Source organism: Dipodomys spectabilis, unplaced genomic scaffold (assembly GCF_019054845.1).
Source record: "Dipodomys spectabilis isolate Male_0828 unplaced genomic scaffold, ASM1905484v1 ptg000714l, whole genome shotgun sequence".
In the NCBI taxonomy this organism is placed as follows: Eukaryota; Metazoa; Chordata; class Mammalia; order Rodentia; family Heteromyidae; genus Dipodomys; species Dipodomys spectabilis.
The window spans coordinates 65911-80251 of record NW_024871391.1 but is presented as its reverse complement, the minus strand read 5'-3'; the positions used below and the strand labels follow the sequence as shown (position 1 = coordinate 80251).

General features: G+C 49.3%; 2 protein-coding genes across 2 annotated transcripts; both read right to left on the bottom strand.

Annotated features, from left to right (window-relative positions):
- Positions 1–887: 887 nt before the first annotated feature.
- On the bottom strand, positions 888–1811 carry LOC122101992 (olfactory receptor 4F4-like). Its single transcript, XM_042672513.1, has one exon. The coding sequence runs from the start codon at positions 1806–1808 to the stop codon at positions 888–890; it is 921 nt and encodes a 306-aa protein (XP_042528447.1). The 5' UTR covers positions 1809–1811.
- A 5406-nt stretch (positions 1812–7217) lies between these two features.
- Positions 7218–12032, bottom strand: LOC122101991 (olfactory receptor 4F21-like). Its single transcript, XM_042672511.1, has 2 exons — positions 11120–12032; positions 7218–7258 (listed from the first exon to the last, which is right to left on the bottom strand). The coding sequence occupies exons 1-2, from the start codon at positions 12030–12032 to the stop codon at positions 7218–7220; spliced, it is 954 nt and encodes a 317-aa protein (XP_042528445.1).
- Between the last annotated feature and the right edge of the window lie 2309 nt (positions 12033–14341).

The window sequence follows — 14341 nt, the reverse complement described above, 5'->3', positions numbered from 1 at the left end:
ACTCGTGCTAGAATTTGAAAATTACAACAATTATGTTGTAGAGGACATGGGTAAAACATAATTGGTTCACTTGTTTTGTTTTCTACACAGATGTAGACCACTCAATATACAAGTATCCTCTCTAGCTAAGTTAGACCTAGGATATAGCTTATACAGAATGGGAATTGGCTGGGTCCCAATGGTTCTTGTCTATAATCCTAGCTCTTCAGGAAGGTGATATTTGAAGATTGTGTTCCAAAGCCAGCCCAGGCAGTCAACCTGAGGTCTGTGAGTCTCATATTCATTTAATCAGCAAAAAGCCAGTAGAGCTGTGGCTCAAGTGATAGATCACATTTCTATTAGAAAAAAACTAAGTGTCAGCGCCCAAGGTAGTTTGACCCCCAGTAACAGAAAAAAAAAAAAAAGAAATGGGAAAAAACTTGATTATTTAAGAGTGACTTGGTAACCAATATATAATCTAAATAAAATGCTTTGGATAGTTTTGGAAACACAGGAAGGTTTTAATAAATTGTTGGAAATTACTTTCAGTTTTTGTTATTGTCATATACTGTTTGGATACACTCAAAAGGGTATTTTTAAAGTTATTTTCAGTAAGGTGTAAGATTGTAAGTATTTGACAGTTGAACGTATTTTTATAATGGAGGCATACAAATCATAAGTCTGTGATCACTTACAGCTTACAGAGATGAAAGATTTACATCTGAAGGTCAATTTACAGGGGAAAAGAACAGGTAAATCAGGTACACTTAGTGGGTTTTCTGGTTACACAAGATACCTGACAATTGCGCCTTGGATTCATGTGATGATTAATCAGTACTCTTGGCTCCCTCATTTTCTCTGATTACAGTATTTGAGGTTAGTCTGACCTTTGACAGGGAGATGCGGGGTCACTTGAGCCAGGTCCACAGTCTCTTGATGGCATTCTTAATCTCTTTATTTCGCAGAGTGTAGATGGCCGGATTGAGGACGGGTGTGATGATTGTATAAAACACAGCAAGAAACTTGTCCACCCAGGTGATGTTCACTGCCCATAAGTAGATGAAGATGCAGGGTCCGAAGAACAGAATCACCACAGCCAGGTGGGAGGAACACGTGGAGAGGGCTTTTGAGGCACCGTCTTTAGAACGAAGGAGGACAGTTAATATTATGTAAGTGTAGGAGATCATCAAGAGAATGAAGCAAGTTGTTGCATAAATGCCACTATTAGCATTTATCACTGTTCTCAAAGTGTCCGTTTCTGTACAGGCTAATTTCATGACCAAGGGAATGTCACAGAAGAAGCTGTCCACTACTCTGGGTCCACAGAAGGGCAGACCCCAAATCATAATGATTTGAATTAGAGAATGCAAAAAGCCGATCATCCACGCTATCCAAACCAACCAGATGCACCTTTGCCTGTCCATGATGCTGGAGTAGTGGAGCGGCTTGCAGATGGCCACATAACGGTCATAACCCATGGTCACGAGAATCGTCATCTCAGCCCCTCCAAAGAAATGCACACCCAGGATCTGGCTCATGCAGCCCCCGAAGGAAATGGTCTTGTTCTCCTGCAGGAGGTCTGTGGTCAGCTTAGGCGTGGTTACTGAGGAGAGGCAGAAGTCAACAAAGGAGAGGTTAGCTAACAGGAAGTACATGGGCGAATGGAGATGGTGGTCAGCGATGATCAGCAGCACCACAAAGAGATTTCCCACCACAGTCAGCAGGTAGAGTGTAGCAAATGGCAGTAGGAGGAAGATCTGCAGCTCCTCGGAGTCACAGAGTCCCTGAAAAATAAACTCAGACACCACCGACTGGTTTGCTTCTTCCATTTCTCACACTGTGTTCTGAGGTGGGAAGAGACCGTGGTGAACTAGAAGGGCTGGAACAGAAACAAGTCCTTAATGTTTAGGTCCAACGAGTGGGAACAAAAGCAAACAGAAGCCCTAGCATTTCTGTAAACCTGGAATTTGAAAGAAGTGGGCTTTTTTTCAATAATTGGTTTGTGCTCAGAGCTTTGTGCTTGCTAAAATGGTGTTCTACCACTTGAGTATTGTCCACAGCCCAAATCCAGTGTTTCTTGCGGTTGGATTTTGTTCCTCATTGCTAAGAAAGGGAAATATTTCAGTATAGAAAGGCAAGTCAGTAATTTTTATATGTAACAATATATAAAGGTGTGAAAATGGGTCGTTAAATTTAAAATGTCACCAGTAAATTTTCTCTATCAACAATTTTTCTAAGGCTTCTTTCTACCTCTTTCATAAAGAATCAGAAATAAATATCTTTAGTGAATATCTACAAAATATATTTGGAACCTTTTTATTTTTACCAGTGTGAAAAATAGGGCAATCATCTAATGATACATGACCAATCTTATCACATATTCTGGGAAATAAATCTATTACTAAGGGATATGCTTGAGCAGACTGAATTGAACCAAAGTTTACTACAGACTGTAGAAACTGTTCATCAAATTACTAAAGATAGAATGTTTATGCTACAAAAGAGCTTATTTCTAGAAATAAATGTAATATTTACTTGTTTATGAATTTTCCCTCTGAGTGTATTTCTGAAAAGCAATGTTTGCTCACCCTGAGCGATGCCATTTGTTACTATTCATTGACTCACCCTTACACATAATTTATATGGAAAACACGTGACAGGTACTTTCATGTCTGTCAGCCATGGGAGATAGCTTAGATTCTCCATGTTCATTCATACTTGAACTCTTCTCTATGTTATTTAAATTGATCTCATGTACTATTTATAAACCAGAAAAGTTCTTTTTTAGTTAGTTCTTTCTTTTCTCCTTATCCTTGCTTCTTTTTCTTTCCTTCCATGTTTCCTTATTATTTCCTCCTCCTTGTTTCTTCATTTCTTCTTTCTGTTCTATTTCCTTCTTTGTCTTAGTTTAGCTGTCTGATAATAATCATTCCCTCATTTCTGAAATGGAAAACTTGTAAGGTTGTGGGATGTTGGTTGGTATGTATAAAACTACTACATGGGATTTACAAGTCTGAGAATTAGTTTGTTATATCCTCACTATTTTGGGAAATACATCAACTACATAACATATTGAGAATGGTAACATAGATATAGAACTACAGAAAAAAATGTTAAAAATAACTAAAACTAAACATTATTCTTAAAGTCATCATTGTGATGGAAGTATACAAGCAAACCCCACAGTGTGTGATGTACTTACCAGCAGAATTCCTTTCTGTGGTGAGCAAGGTGGATAACCTTGGCTTCATCTCGCCATGGTATATATACTCTGAAAAGATGGCTGAGGCTGGAATGCTTCCAGATAGACATTTAAATTGGGCCACGTTTGGAAAGACTTTTGTTTCCATATTCCTTAGGGAACATGAGATTAAAACTTTTTCTGAGGTACACTGCTACTGTGAATGAAGGTAGCAAAAAGCTGTGAATAACAGGGTCTCGGGGAGATGCAGACAGTGAGAGTAACTGAAGTCTTCAGCCTGATTAAAAGGCTGTGTGAACACAGATGAAATACGGTGGTCAACCCTGCCTAACAAGCAGCACACATTAAAAGAGTGAATGACTGGAACGTAAACCAGTGCATGTGCATTATGTGGGTACCAATGTGTGTGTAGGCAAATGAAAAGGGCAAAGAAAGATGACTATTGTAAAAAGTATAGTAAACATATATGAAAATAGACCAATAGAGTTACTTGGAACTGGTTTGGCAAGGGACATGAGGAAGAGTTGTACAGGGCCTGAGTCTCATCAAGGCACAGTGTCTGCATATATGGACTTGTGACCATGAAATCCCCTTCTACAACTAATTGTTGCTAATGGAAATGTGAAAAAAAGTAAAAAAAAAAAACAAAAAAAACATTCTCTGCACTGAAGGCTTCCTGTAATACTGCACACTTTTCAGCACTGTGTTCAAGTTAGCCTAGTGAAGTTCAAGAGACTATGGAAGACAAGAATAGCAAGACACAAGAATAGCAATTATTGGCACAGACATGGGGAAACTGTAGCCCTGGCACAGTGGTCAGATAATGAGCTGAAATGCAGTCAGGAAAAGGTGCAGAAGATCCTTAAAAAACTCAACTATAACTCACCAAACTTAACCAGAAATCCCACCACTGGTATAAATCAAAGCAAATGGAATCAGAATTGTAAAGCGATATCTACACTCTCATTAATTTAAACCATATTCACGTTAACCAGGATATGGAAACTACTGATTACCTAGGAAGAGATGGACCAAAGAAGAAAATGTGGTGCAAATGTATAAACAGGAAATATTCCACCTTAAATAAGAACTGCTGACCCAGCACAGAGGGTCTGCAGGACACAGTGCTGACCACTGCTCTGTGCTGACCCAGCACGGAGAGTCTGCAGGACACAGTGCTGACCACTGCTCTGTGTTGTTACAGCACGGAGGGTCTGCAGAACACAGTACTGACCACTGCTCTGTGCTGTGACAGCACAGAAGGTCTTTAGGGCACCATGCTGACCACTTCCCTCTGTGTCCTTGGCCAGCCTAGTCCTGGTTGTCAGAATCCTTCTCTGTTTCTAGTCATTCAGCGTTAGCAATACTCTGCTTTCCATGAGAGGGTGCATCCTTTCCTCCTCTGTGGGTGGCTCTGGCTGTTTAGCACACTATCTCCACAACCACCCATGTCCCCAACAGCCTTGTGTCCTTCCTTCAAAGCCAGAACATCTCCATGATGCATATACGCTATAATTGCCTGCATACATTGTACGTGACCAGATGAATTCCCATGTCCGTATGTGAAGGTGGGTAAGATGCGTCTCCACAGTGGCAAAACAGTTAAAAGTTTTCTATAAAGTGCTCTAAGATCCACACAATGTTGTGTAAACCAGAATTTTTTTTTTTCTGTTACAGATGGTAGACTCTGTGAAGTTTGCAACACGAGACTGGAATCAAATCATTACAAATGTCTGTGATACAACTTTCTTAGGCAAGTCGGAAACTTTGTTTTTAAGGCTATTTTTCCCTTTCAGGCCTGTCAACTGATGGTACCATGGTTTCCACTGTGACACTGTCACAAACACATCTAACAATCATGTTCCCCTGTCTTTCTGTTTCTAGTGGGCTTCTTTATGCTGTTTTAAATTATATTCACCTCCATCTCCCTGCTTTCTCCTTCACCCATTCTGCTGGCTCCTTCCAGTCAGTTCCTCTTTTATAACCGTGTTTAATAGTGATTATTACTGTATTATTTGAGCTCTACTTCCACATCTGAGTGAAAATGTGTCGTTTGTCTTTATGGGACTGACTTATTTTGCTCAACATGATTTTCTGTTCTTCCATTAACTTTCCTGCAGATAGCATAGCTTCATTCTTCTTTATGCCGGAATAATACTTCACTGTGTGTTTTCTGTAGCTGCTTCTAAGTTAGTGGGCGCCCAGGCGGATTCCATAGATTGGCCAATCTCAGCCACACTTCGTAGGACGCATCGCTGTCTGTCGTACACGGATGTGTGCGTGTGTCTGCATGTGTATAATGTATAATGTATGTGTGTGTATAACAGTCTGTGTGTATAATATTCTGTGTGTGTGTCTGTGTGTCTGTCTCTGTGTGTGTAATAGTGTGTGTCTGTGTGTATTTTTTCTTTTGCTGTCCTGCGTCTTGTACTCACGATCTCGGTGCTCTTTCTGCTCAAGACAAATGCTCTGCAACGTGAGCCCTGGCTTCTTTAGTTTTGGTGTCTGTCTGTCCGTCCGTCTCCATCAATCGTGTATCCGTCTATCGCGTGTGTGAGTGTGTGAGTGAAGGCCTCGGCTGACATGCTCTGCACGGCACTGGGTGTCACGCCAGCCCCGCCCCGCCCCGGCGGAAGTGCCCGGGGCCGTCCTCGGGTCCTCCGGACGGTGGGCGGAAGGCGCGCCGGGAAACCAGGCCCGCGGGCCGGGCGGCCTTTATAGGGCGGGCTCGGCCCCGTCCCGCCCCCGGGCCGCGCTGATGGGTCCGTGGCTCCCGCGGCCACGGCCCTGGCTCCCCATTGGCGCAGGGCACCCAGGGCATTGTGGGAAGAGCTCATGTTGGAGCGGGAAGAAGCGCTTCCGCCGGAGCCAGCGGCGCGGTGGGAGCTGGTGATGTCGCCTGCGCACGCGCGCTGGCCGCGGGGACGTGGGGCCGCGCGGAAGTGGGGCCGCTCCCAGGCCGGTGCTCCTCAGGGCCCGGGGACGTGGGGCCGCCTCCCGGCCGGCGCTCTCAGGGCCGCGCGGACGTGGGGCCGCTCCCAGGCCGGCGCTCTCGGGGCCCGGGGACGTGGGGCCGCTCCCAGGCCGGCGCTCTCAGGGCCGCGCGGACGTGGGCCGCTCCCAGGCCGGCGCTCTCAGGGCCGCCTCCCAGGCCGGCGCTCTCAGGGCCGCGCGGACGTGGGCCGCTCCCAGGCCGGCGCTTTGGGTGGGAGCCGCAGCTTTGCTCCCGGCTTGGCGGCGCCGGTCGTTTGGGGGCCCAGGGGAGGTGGGCCCGTGAGGCCTCCCTGCGCGGGCCGGAGCCTCGGCCCGGCCTCCTGAGGCGCTCGGGGCGGAACGGGCTGCGGGGACGGGCAGGTTTACCAGGCATGCTTTTAATCTATCTTGAGCACTATCCTTTAGGTTATTCTGGGACTGCTCTGTAGCTTGTTTGTGTGGAGGTGGTGTTGGAGTTTGTCGGTTGGCCATGTCCCTTGTGTTTCTGTGGTTGGTTCTACCCTTTTGGAGACGAGCCACACTGGTATGACAGTAGGAAAGTCTCTTGTTTTTGGACCAACCTGGAGTTGTGTAGATGTGTAGATCTTAGGGTTTCAAAGTTAGTGTAGGTGTTTTCCTAGTTAGCCCTCCTTTTCTTTGCTTGGAGAGGGATATTGAGGCTTTGGAGTTGAGATTATGTATAGTTGTAACTTTTGAGACAACCTGGGTTTGCCTGATAAGTAGTCTGCTCCTTAGAGTTAACAAGACGGGCCCCTTGTACTCAAAATAGTCAAATGGAACCAATTTTGTGGTCAAATATAGAACCAGCTGTAAGTTGGGTCAGATATAAACCATTAGGGATCGATGGGCTGTGCAGATGGAGAAGTGAGGGGTTAGGATTGGAGAGATAGGAGTTCAAGTTCAGAAGACGACTTGGGTATAATGCAGTAGAGGGGTAAGAACAGCTTAGGGGAGGGTGTACTTAGTAGGAGGAGGTGGAGGAGAATTCGAAGAAAGGTTATGTAGGGAGTAGCTTAGAGATCGCGATGAAGGTATGAAAAAATTATATATAAGTGTATTTGGGAGACTTTCTGAGATTACAGAAAGATTATTCAGATATTATTGGAGAGTCACTTAATGTAAGTTAACTCCTGTCATTATTGTTTACACACATAGAAGGAGGCCTTCCTTTGTGTATAGAACTAGGGAGGGTGGCTCTGATGGAGTAGTAGTGTAATGTGGAGAGACAGGAGAAGGGGAGAGTGAGAGGAAAAGACAGAAAAAAAGAAAAACCTTACAAATTAGGAAACTGGAAAGTGGGGAAAAATAATAATGAAAAATAGAAGCTTTAATTGGAATAGCAAATCCTAAATCACAGTACATATAAGTAAGACATAGAAATAAAAACAAACAACAGATGATCAGAGGTAAAAACTAACAAAAAACAAGAACAAAAAACTGAAGAACGCTTTTCCGGGTTCTTTGTGGAGCTTTAGTCCCCGTAGTCCTCAGAGCAGATTCCTGGCGGGGCCTCGCCTGCCGTGCTGTCGCCCGCTTTCCTTGTGGCTGGTGGGAGCAGGTGGCCCTGGTGGGGAGGCCGCCCGCGCTGCACGGTCCTGATCCCGGGCGGGTCTGTGGTGGGGAGGCCGCCCGCGCTCCACGGTCCCGGTCCCGGGCGGGTCTGTGGTGGGGAGGCCGCCCGCTCTCCTGGTCCTGATCCCGGGCGGGTCTGTGGTGGGGAGGCCGCCCGCGCTGCACGGTCCTGATCCCGGGCGGGTCTGTGGTGGGGAGGCCGCCCGCTCTCCTGGTCCTGATCCCGGGTGGGTCTGTGGTGGGGAGGCCGCCCGCGCTCCAAGGTCCCGGTCCCGGGCGGGTCTGTGGCGGTGGGTGCTGGGCCACGCGCCCGTGCTGTGCGGGTAGGGTGCAGCTGGCGGGCTCTCCGTGTTGGCGGGTGGGGGTGTGGGTGGCTCTGCGGATGCCGCAGGGCCTCCTCCGTGGGCGTGGGGGTCCCGGGCCGGGGGCCGGGTGGGGTCGGTGCAGCGGCTGCTGTGCCGCAGGGGAGGTGGGAGGCGGCTGCCTGCGGGGCCTGCGGATGCCTGGAGCAGCCGGCGGCCGCGGGGAGGGAGCTGGCCCCGCGGAGCCCGGTCAGCAGGGTGGCCGGCCACGGAGCTCAGCGCCGACCAGCAGGACGGCCACAGAGCTCAGCGCCGGCCAGCAGGACGACCACAGAGCTCAGCGCCGGCCAGCAGGGCGGCCACAGAGCTCAGCGCCGGCCAGCAGGACGGCCACAGAGCTCAGAGCTGGCCAGCAGGACGGCCACAGAGCTCAGCGCCGGTCAGCAGGATGACCACAGAGCTCAGCGCCGGTCAGCAGGGCGGCCACAGAGCTCAGCGCCGGTCAGCAGGACGGCCACAGAGCTCAGCGCCGGTCAGCAGGACGGCCACAGAGCTCAGCGCCGGTCAGCAGGATGACCACAGAGCTCAGCGCCGGTCAGCAGGGCGGCCGGTCAGCAGGGCGGCCGGTCAGCAGGACGGCCACAGAGCTCAGAGCTGGCCAGCAGGATGACCACAGAGCTCAGAGCTGGCCAGCAGGACGGCCACAGAGCTCAGCGCTGGCCAGCAGGACGGCCACAGAGCTCAGAGCTGGCCAGCAGGACGGCCACAGAGCTCAGCGCCGGTCAGCAGGGCGGCTGGTCAGCAGGGCGGCCGGTCAGCAGGGCGGCCGGTCAGCAGGGCGGCCGGTCAGCAGGGCGGCCACAGAGCTCATTGCCGGCTTGGCCGCGGCTGCGGTTTCCTGGTTTCCCGGGAGCTGTGCGGGGCTGGTCCCGGCTGGCGGTGCGGTGGGGCTGAGTTGGGGCGCGGGTTCCGGAGTTGCGCTTCCTTCCGTTTGGTGCGACTGTGTAATGTCTGCAGAGTCCCGCGGCCGCGCGGAGCCCCGCACAGAGCCCCGCAGGTCCGTCCACCGCTTCTCTCCTCCGTTTCCCCACTCGCCTGCTGGGACAGCCCTCTGTGGTTGAAAGCCTTTCGTGTTTCAAGTGACTGGAGCGGATCTGGGGCGCGGCTGGCTGGGAGACACGGGGTGGGGCCGCCTGGCGTCTGCGCACGCCCTTCCCGCACGCTCGGAGTGTGCGCTGTGCGGCCGGCCCTGCACGCCCTTCCCGCACGCGGAGTGTGCGCTGTGCGGCCGGCCCTGCACGCCCTTCCCGCACGCGCGGAGTGTGCGCTGTGCGGCCGGGGGCCCTGCACGCCCTTCCCGCACGCGGAGTGTGCGCTGTGCGGCCGGGGGCCCTGCACGCCCTTCCCGCACGCAAGGAGTGTGCGCTGTGCGGCCGGGGGCCCTGCACGCCCTTCCCGCACGCTCGGGGTGTGCGCTGTGCGGCCGGGGGCCCTGCACGCCCTTCCCGACCGCGGGGTGTGCGCTGTGCGGCCGGCCCTGCACGCCCTTCCCGCACGCGCGGAGTGTGCGCTGTGCGGCCGGGGGCCCTGCACGCCCTTCCCGCACGCAAGGAGTGTGCGCTGTGCGGCCGGGGGCCCTGCACGCCCTTCCCGCACGCAAGGAGTGTGCGCTGTGCGGCCGGCCCTGCACGCCCTTCCCGCACGCTCGGGGTGTGCGCTGTGCGGCCGGGGGCCCTGCACGCCCTTCCCGCACGCGCGGAGTGTGCGCTGTGCGGCCGGCCCTGCACGCCCTTCCCGCACGCGGAGTGTGCGCTGTGCGGCCGGCCCTGCACGCCCTTCCCGCACGCGGAGTGTGCGCTGTGCGGCCGGGGGCCCTGCACGCCCTTCCCGCCCGCGGGGTGTGCGCTGTGCGGCCGGCCCTGCACGCCCTTCCCGCACGCGGAGTGTGCGCTGTGCGGCCGGCACTGCACGCCCTTCCCGCACGCGGAGTGTGCGCTGTGCGGCCGGCACTGCACGCCCTTCCCGCACGCGGAGTGTGCGCTGTGCGGCCGGGGGCCCTGCACGCCCTTCCCGCACGCGCGGAGTGTGCGCTGTGCGGCCGGCCCTGCACGCCCTTCCCGCACGCGCGGAGTGTGCGCTGTTTTGGGACAGACTGGCTCCGAAGGTCTAGAATACTCTAGATGCCCCATCCTCCAGTAAGACAGCCCTCCAGGGTGTGGCCTCCTGTGTCCTGAAGACGGCCTCCCCCTGACGGCCTCCCCCTGTGTCCTGGAGACTGCCTCCCCCTGACGGCCTCCCCCTGGGTCAGCTCCGCGAGGCCGGTTGGTCACTTCCAAGTCAGACACCGCCAAGTGTCTTTTTCGAGGAGACAAAACCAAGCAGAGCTCCGCAGCCTGCGTGTACAACCATCTGACCTGTCGGTCTCTGTTAGTCAACGCGCAGGCCTGCGGAGATGCATAGCAAAACTGGAGGGAAAAAGAGCTGCCATGCAGCCTGACATATGCGCAGTGGTCACCCTAGATCACACCACGTGATCTAGGTTAGTGTTCCAAAAAAGGAAAATCATCCTCCCAACCAGTGGAGGCCTGAGAGCAGTAGACACCAGTGCAGTGAGAGGTGCAGGCCCAGCAGTAGACACCAGTGCAGTGAGAGGTGCAGGCCCAGCAGTAGACACCAGTGCAGTGAGAGGTGTCGGCCCAGCAGTAGACACCAGTGGAGCGAGAGATGCAGGCCCAGCACTAGACACCAGTGCAGTGAGAGGTGCAGGCCCAGCACTAGACACCAGTGCAGTGAGAGGTACAGGCCCAGCAGTAGACACCAGTGCAGTGAGAGGTACAGGCCCAGCAGTAGACACCAGTGCAGTGAGAGATGCAGGCCCAGCAGTAGACACCAGTGCAGTGAGAGGTGCAGGCCCAGCAGTAGACACCAGTGGAGCGAGAGATGCAGGCCCAGCAGTAGACACCAGTGCAGTGAGAGGTGCAGGCCCAGTGTGGCAGCAGGCTCCCTGAAAACAGCTCAGTGGACTGAGAGCTCCAGCACAGATCTTGTCAGCAAAATCTGCCAAAATGGTGCTGTGTGCTCAGTCTTTGAACGGCTACCCTTATGTCTTTGTTTCTTAATGTATAGATGACAGGATTTAGGGCTGGGGTGAGAGCAAAGTCAGCAATAAACAGGTATTTGTCGATGGATGATGTTGGAAAGGGCCATGCATAGAGAAATATGCATGGGGTGAAGAAGAGAATGACCACGGTGATGTGAGCTGAGAGGGTCACCAGGGCCTTGGACAGGTCCCCTGCAGACCGTTTCCTCACGGTGACCAAGATGAAGGCGTAGGACAGGAGCAGCAGGAAGAAGGTGCCCATGCTCATGAAGCCACTGTTGGCAGCAACCACAAACTCAAACTTGGCATTATCTGTGCAGGCGAGTTTTATAACCCGTGGGAAGTCACAGTAGAAGCTGTCTATCTTGTTAGGACCACAAAAGGGCAAGTTTACAACAAAGGAAAACTGAGACATGGCGTGGACCACTCCTGTCACCCAGCCAAGGACCACAAATGAAACACATACTTTAGGGCTCATAATGTTTAAGTAGTGAAGAGGCTTACAGATGGCTGTGTATCTGTCAAATGCCATGGCTATGAGCAGTACCATCTCCACTCCTCCCATGATGTGGATGAAGCATATCTGTGTCATACAGCTTTGGAAAGAAATTACTTTGTATTCTTTTAAAAGATCTGAGATCATCTTGGGAATTGTGGTGGAAGAAACCCACACATTATTCAAGGACAGGTTGGCCAGCAGGAAATACATAGGAGAGTGTAAGTGACAGTCAGCAATGACTAAAAACACAATGAAGAGATTTCCCAGAATAATTCCTGAGTAGAGCAGGGAGAACGTCAACATGAGGAAAACTCTAGTTTCCCAAGAATCAGAGAGACCCAGCAGCACAAAGTCAGAAACCACAGAGTCATTTGGTTGATCCATGACCGGGCAGATGAGCTGATTTCAGACGGAGTACAGAAAATGATGAAAAGTCACGATTAGTGTTACTGTTTTCCCCACTTACCATGCTACCTCGAGTTTGTAATTGAGCGTTCAGTAATACTGAGTAGGCTGAAAAAATAAGTAAAAAGAGTATGATGAAGAATGAAAATTATATATTAGATGGAGGAAATTACTTTCTTTCATTTTGTTCCATGACATTTATTGTTTCTTTTCCCTTGCAAGGACTTATGAATATATTCTTGGAATTATTTCCCAGATACTTTCTGAATGTAATAGTCTCACATGAAAGAAAGCACTTTGTATGCTTATAGAGGAGCTTGCAATTTTTACTGTGCTGAATTTCCTTTTTTCATTGATAAAATGGATATTTAAAAAGATTAAACTTTAACAATTTTTATCTGTTTTTCAAAACAAAAATAGGAAATTTTATTTTTGGCAAATACATATATATCTACTCTTCTCTCTTTGTACCCTTCCAAACTTTCTTTTTCTTTTTTTTTTGGTCCGGTCGTGGGGCCTGAGCTCTGGGCCTGGGCGCTGTCCCTCAGCTCTTCAGCTCAAGGCTAGCACTCTACCACTTGAGCCACAGCGCCACTTCCGGCTTTTTTCTTTTTGCTTATGTGGTGCTGAGGAATCGAACCCAGGGCCTTGAGCATGCAAGGCAATCGCTCTACCACTGAGCCACCTTCCCAGCCCTCCCAAACTTTCTTAATCACTAGTATGTGTTGTTAGCCTTTAATTTTAATTTTTAGGTACTTTTCTTTTTACATGTAATTTATTTAACATAAGACCCTTAACTTTTTGTTGTATATGATTGCTATATATTATAGCACTAAACATGGGCATCCAACTATGTCTTTGGTGTGATGACTACATTTCCTTTGTACGTGTGTTTGTGTGTATGTGTGTGTGTATTCAGAGCCTGGCATATGATAATTATATTTTTAGTTTTTTTTAAGATTCTCTCTAATTGCTTTCTTACTTTTAATTTAACTCCCACCCAAAGTATATGTGTCCATTTTCCTCATCTCTTGGCTAGCATTTGTTACTACTTGTTGTTGATAATAGATTTTTCTAATAGGGATGAAATGCTGTCTCAGAGTACTTTTATTATATTTCCCTGAAGGCCTGATAAGGTTGAGTATTTTTTACATATTTAGGGTCATTTGTATGTCTTCCTTTGGAAAGATCTATTCATCCCCTTTGCTGATTTTTCATTTGATGGCTTATTTCTGCAGGAAGTTAGGAATTTAAAGTGACTTATAGATACTGATCCATGTCAGATAGTTTTTACTCTGAGTAAAAAATATACTCTGAGTAAACACATATTTTCTTTTCTGTACAAATGCTTTACAGTTTCTGCTCCAAGTAAAACATATTTTTTTCTGTAGAGATGCATTCTGGTTTGATGTAATATGATTTGTCCATGTTTGCTTTTGTTTACTATGTTTTGGAGTTCTAGATAAAAAGAATCATTGTCTATTTAAATGTCCTGAAGTGTTTCCTTCTAAACATGCACACATTTTTTACATGTGTGTGCATTTAGGTTTGGGCTGTAGGTTTTGGTTGTTGGTTTTACCATGTAGGTTACTATGTTATTTAAGTTGAGATTCCTTGCAAGGCTTAGCCTCGTTGCACATAATTATTATAGTCTTTGAATGAATATCAGTATTAATGCATAAAAAGTAAAGCTCTTAGTAAATACAATTTTATAAAAATATGTTAATAGATAACATTTATTTGTTATTAATTTTGGCAGTCATGGGTTTTTAACTCAGGCCTTGCACTTGCTAGGTTGATACTATATTACCTGAGACATACTCTTGCCTTGCTTTTTTGTCAATTACTTGAAACTTACTGACTCATTTATAGAGAACCTTTTCAGCCTAGACTGGCTGTGAACTGCATTCTTCCAGATTCCAGTCTACTAAGTACCTCAGATCACAGATGTGAGCCAGCAGCACACATTCCATAGATGACATTTGTTATGTGCTTCCTCCATTTTTAATTAAAAAAATTTTAACATTTATTTTATTTTATTTTTTTGGTTGGTCGTGGGCTTGCACTCTGGGTCTGGGCATTGTCCCTGCTCTCTTCAGCTCAAGGCTAGCGTTCTACTGCTCAGGCTACAGCACCACTTCTGGTTTTCTACTGGTTTATTGGAGATAAGAGTCTCATGGCCTTTCCTCCCTGGGCTGGCTTTGAACTGTGATCCTCAGATCTCAGTCTCCTGAGTAACTAGGATGACAGGTGTGAGCCACTGGTGCCCAGCTCCTCCATTTTTTAAA

Bases quoted from the DNA above. Each gene is read 5' to 3' on its own strand.
- LOC122101991 (XM_042672511.1), bottom strand. From the start codon at position 12,032: ATGGATCAACCAAATGACTCTGTGGTTTCTGACTTTGTGCTGCTGGGT. The intron at 7,259-11,119 runs ACCATTTTGGCA...CTGAATAATCTT, and splicing joins TCAAAGACTGAGCACACAGC to TCTGTAATCTCAGAAAGTCT.
- LOC122101992 (XM_042672513.1), bottom strand. From the start codon at position 1,808: ATGGAAGAAGCAAACCAGTCGGTGGTGTCTGAGTTTATTTTTCAGGGA.